The sequence below is a fragment of the Chrysochloris asiatica genome, unplaced genomic scaffold (assembly GCF_000296735.1).
Source record: "Chrysochloris asiatica unplaced genomic scaffold, ChrAsi1.0 scaffold00026, whole genome shotgun sequence".
Taxonomy (NCBI): Eukaryota; Metazoa; Chordata; class Mammalia; order Afrosoricida; family Chrysochloridae; genus Chrysochloris; species Chrysochloris asiatica.
The window spans coordinates 18,139,546-18,142,629 of NW_006408544.1; the positions used below are offsets into that span (position 1 = coordinate 18,139,546).

The window sequence follows — 3,084 nt, forward strand, 5'->3', positions numbered from 1 at the left end:
GGAGGAAACAGTCGCTGGAGAAGGATGTCATGCTGGGTAAGGTGGAGGGTCAGAGAAAAAGAGGAAGACCCCTAATGAGATGGATTGGCCATGTGGCATCATTGATGGACTCAAGTGTGGCAGCGGTAGTGAGGTTGGCCCAGGATCAGACATTGTTTCGTTCTGCTGTGCATGGGGTAGCTATGAGTCAGTTCTGACTTGATGGCACCTGACAACAACAACCCAATCACTTAGTGGGAATTAAGATGACATTGGATAAAAAAAAAACATGTATCAACTAAGTCCAAGGCATCATATCACTGGACCAATAAATGACATCAAGATAAATAGTAAAATGATTGAAGTTGTCAAAGATTTCATTTTGCTTGGATCCACTCTCAACCCTCATGGAAGCAGTAGTCAAGAAATCAAACAATGCATTGCATATGTTACACAAGACCTCTTTAAAATGATCAAGGATAAAGTTGTCAGTTTGAGGACTAAGGTGCGCCTGACCCAAGCCATGGTCTTTTCAGTAGCCTCATATGCATGTGAAAGTTGGACAGTGAATAAGGAAGAGCATAGAAGAATTGATACATTTGAGTTATGGTGTTTGCGGAGAATATTGGAAGTACCATGGACTGCCAGAAGAACAAGCAAATCTGTGTTGGAGGAAGTAATGCCAGAATGCCCCTTAAAAGCCAGGATGGCCAGACTTCATCTCTTATTCTTCAGACATATTGTCAGGAGGGACCAAGTCCCTGTAGAAGGACATCATGCTTGGTAAGGTAGAGGATCAGCAAAAAAGAGGTAGATCCCAGGGAGATGGATTGGCACAGTGACGGCAGCAATGGTCTCAAGTGTAACAATTAGGAGGTTGGTGCACAATCAGGCAGCATTTTGTTCTGTTGTACATAGTGTCACTATGAGTTGGAACCAACTCGATGACACCTAACCACCACCACCACTTACCTTCTTTTGCCTGGACCACTGCAGTACCTTTTAATGTGTCTCAGTGCTTCTCCACTTGCCCCCTGCAAGTTCATTTTCTAGCTGCCGGCCAGATTTCTTTGAACAAACATGTAAATTGGGTCATGCCCCTCTTGAGTTTATATTCTCTAGTTCTTCTCATTTTTCTTAAAATAAAATGCAAACCCCTGACTATGACCTATCAACCCCATGCTATATTGAGCTGTTTGTTTCTCTGACTTTATATATTCCCATTCCTCTGCTCTGCTCCAGTCGTAGTGGGCTTCTTCAGTTTCCTTTAATTGCCAATCTAGTTCCTGTCTCGGTCTTTTTTTCGTTTCTTCAGCCTAGAATTGGCTTCTCAACCTAGATTTTTGGAAGGCTTGTTCATTTACATAATCTAAGGCATTGTGCCAGACTGCAAAGTCGTTTGAACCACAAGGTTGGTAATTCAAACTCACCAGCTGCTCCTCAGAAACCCCATACAGGGTTGCTATGGGTCAGAACTGACTTAGCGGCATTTAACAACAACAACAAGGCCTAATTGAAATATTCTCTCCTTCGCTGTCCTCATTATCTAAAATAGTTAACATACACAGATGCAGTGGAGGTTTGCATGTTGTTTCAGTGGAGCTTCCAGACTAAGACAGACTAGGAAGAAAGGCCTGGAGATTTACTTCCTAAAACCAGTCAGTGAAGAACCTGTGGATCATAGGGGTCTGATCAGCAACCTATCATTGGGATGGCACAGGAATAGGCAGCATTTTTGCTCATTGTTTGTGGAATCACCATGATATGGACCCTACTTTAGCGCAGCTAACAACAGCCTGAGTGCTGTTGGATAAGCACTAGACTGTGAATTGCACTAACCACAAGGTTCGCAGTTCAAATCCACTAGCTGATCTTGGAAACCCTATATGAGTTAAAACCAACTCAATGGCACACAACAACAAACAGCATATTCCCATATCACTATCTGTCTGTGGTGGTTCCCATGGTTACTAGAAGTTATGCCACCGGTAGTGTAAATACCAATAGGGTCACTCTTGGCAGAAGATTTGAACAGAGCTTCCAGACTAAGACAATTTAGGAAGAAAGACCTGGCAATTCCTGTCTGAAAATGAGTTAGTGAAAACTTTATCAGCACAGAATAGTGTTGAATATAGTGTTGGAAGATGAGATCCTAGGTGGGAGTGCTCTCAGAATATGCTGTGGACGCAGCAATAGGCTGTAACGCACGCCAGCATTCATGAGAATGGTATGGGACCGGGGGCAGCATTTTTGCTCTCTTAACACATGGGGTTACCGTGAATTGGAACTGACGCGACAACTAACGACAGCAACGCTTTAACCTGCTTTCTTTTCTTCATAGTAATTGTTTTCTTTACTCTTGCCTGATTGTTTATCATATGAAGGGGCTTCCAAAAGTTCATGAAAAAATTTCTCTTTTAATTCCATTTTCCCACAAACTTTTTGAAGCCTTCTTGTATTAAGAACAATGCTTAGCCCCCAGTGAGCACTCAGTATTTCTTAACTTCCTGAGAAGGACATCTCGTTTTGTGTACTCCATGAAGAGCGTATTTCCTTGTCATAGGAGTCGCAATGTCTCTGTTATTAGGACTTTTGAATATGACTGTTGTTTCAATGTTGAAAATTTTAGTGCCTTTACAATTCCATGGATTGAAATGATTTCTTCCTCCTAGTTCTTTTAGAACTCATCACATTGAGGCTGCTCCAACCAGTTCTGCAGTTGATGGATTTAAGGCAGATCTTGTCTTTAAAGAGATTGAGAAGAAGCTTGAAGAGGTAAGCTTTATGGGAAACCCTAACCCTGAGGCTAGGGGAAGCAGACACAGTTTCCGGTGTTGCCACAATGCTGCGCAATTTAAAAACTTACGTGGTGCTCTCTAGCTTTCAGTGTATTTTAGATTTCTGAGTGGTCTATTAAGAGTTACTGCTAATTTTGGTAAGACTATATTTTAGGAATGTATTAACTCCTAGATTTGAGTAAGTTAAAGAACCATGGTAAAATCTTATGTTTTGAAACTTGGGCAGTAAATAAGGAAGACAATAGAAGAATCAGTGCATTTGAATTATAATGTTGGAGAAGAATATTAAAAGTACCATGGACTGCCA

The 3,084-nt window shown here is 41.5% G+C and overlaps 1 protein-coding gene across 1 annotated transcript in view; it reads left to right on the top strand.

The window, feature by feature from the left end:
• Positions 1-3,084, top strand: part of SCP2 (sterol carrier protein 2) — a 149,290-nt gene that overhangs the window by 110,956 nt on the left and 35,250 nt on the right. Inside the window, exon 13 of the mRNA XM_006839863.1 lies at positions 2,652-2,754. Coding sequence (XP_006839926.1) covers positions 2,652-2,754 — 103 coding nt within the window. The remainder of the gene's footprint in view (positions 1-2,651; positions 2,755-3,084) is intronic.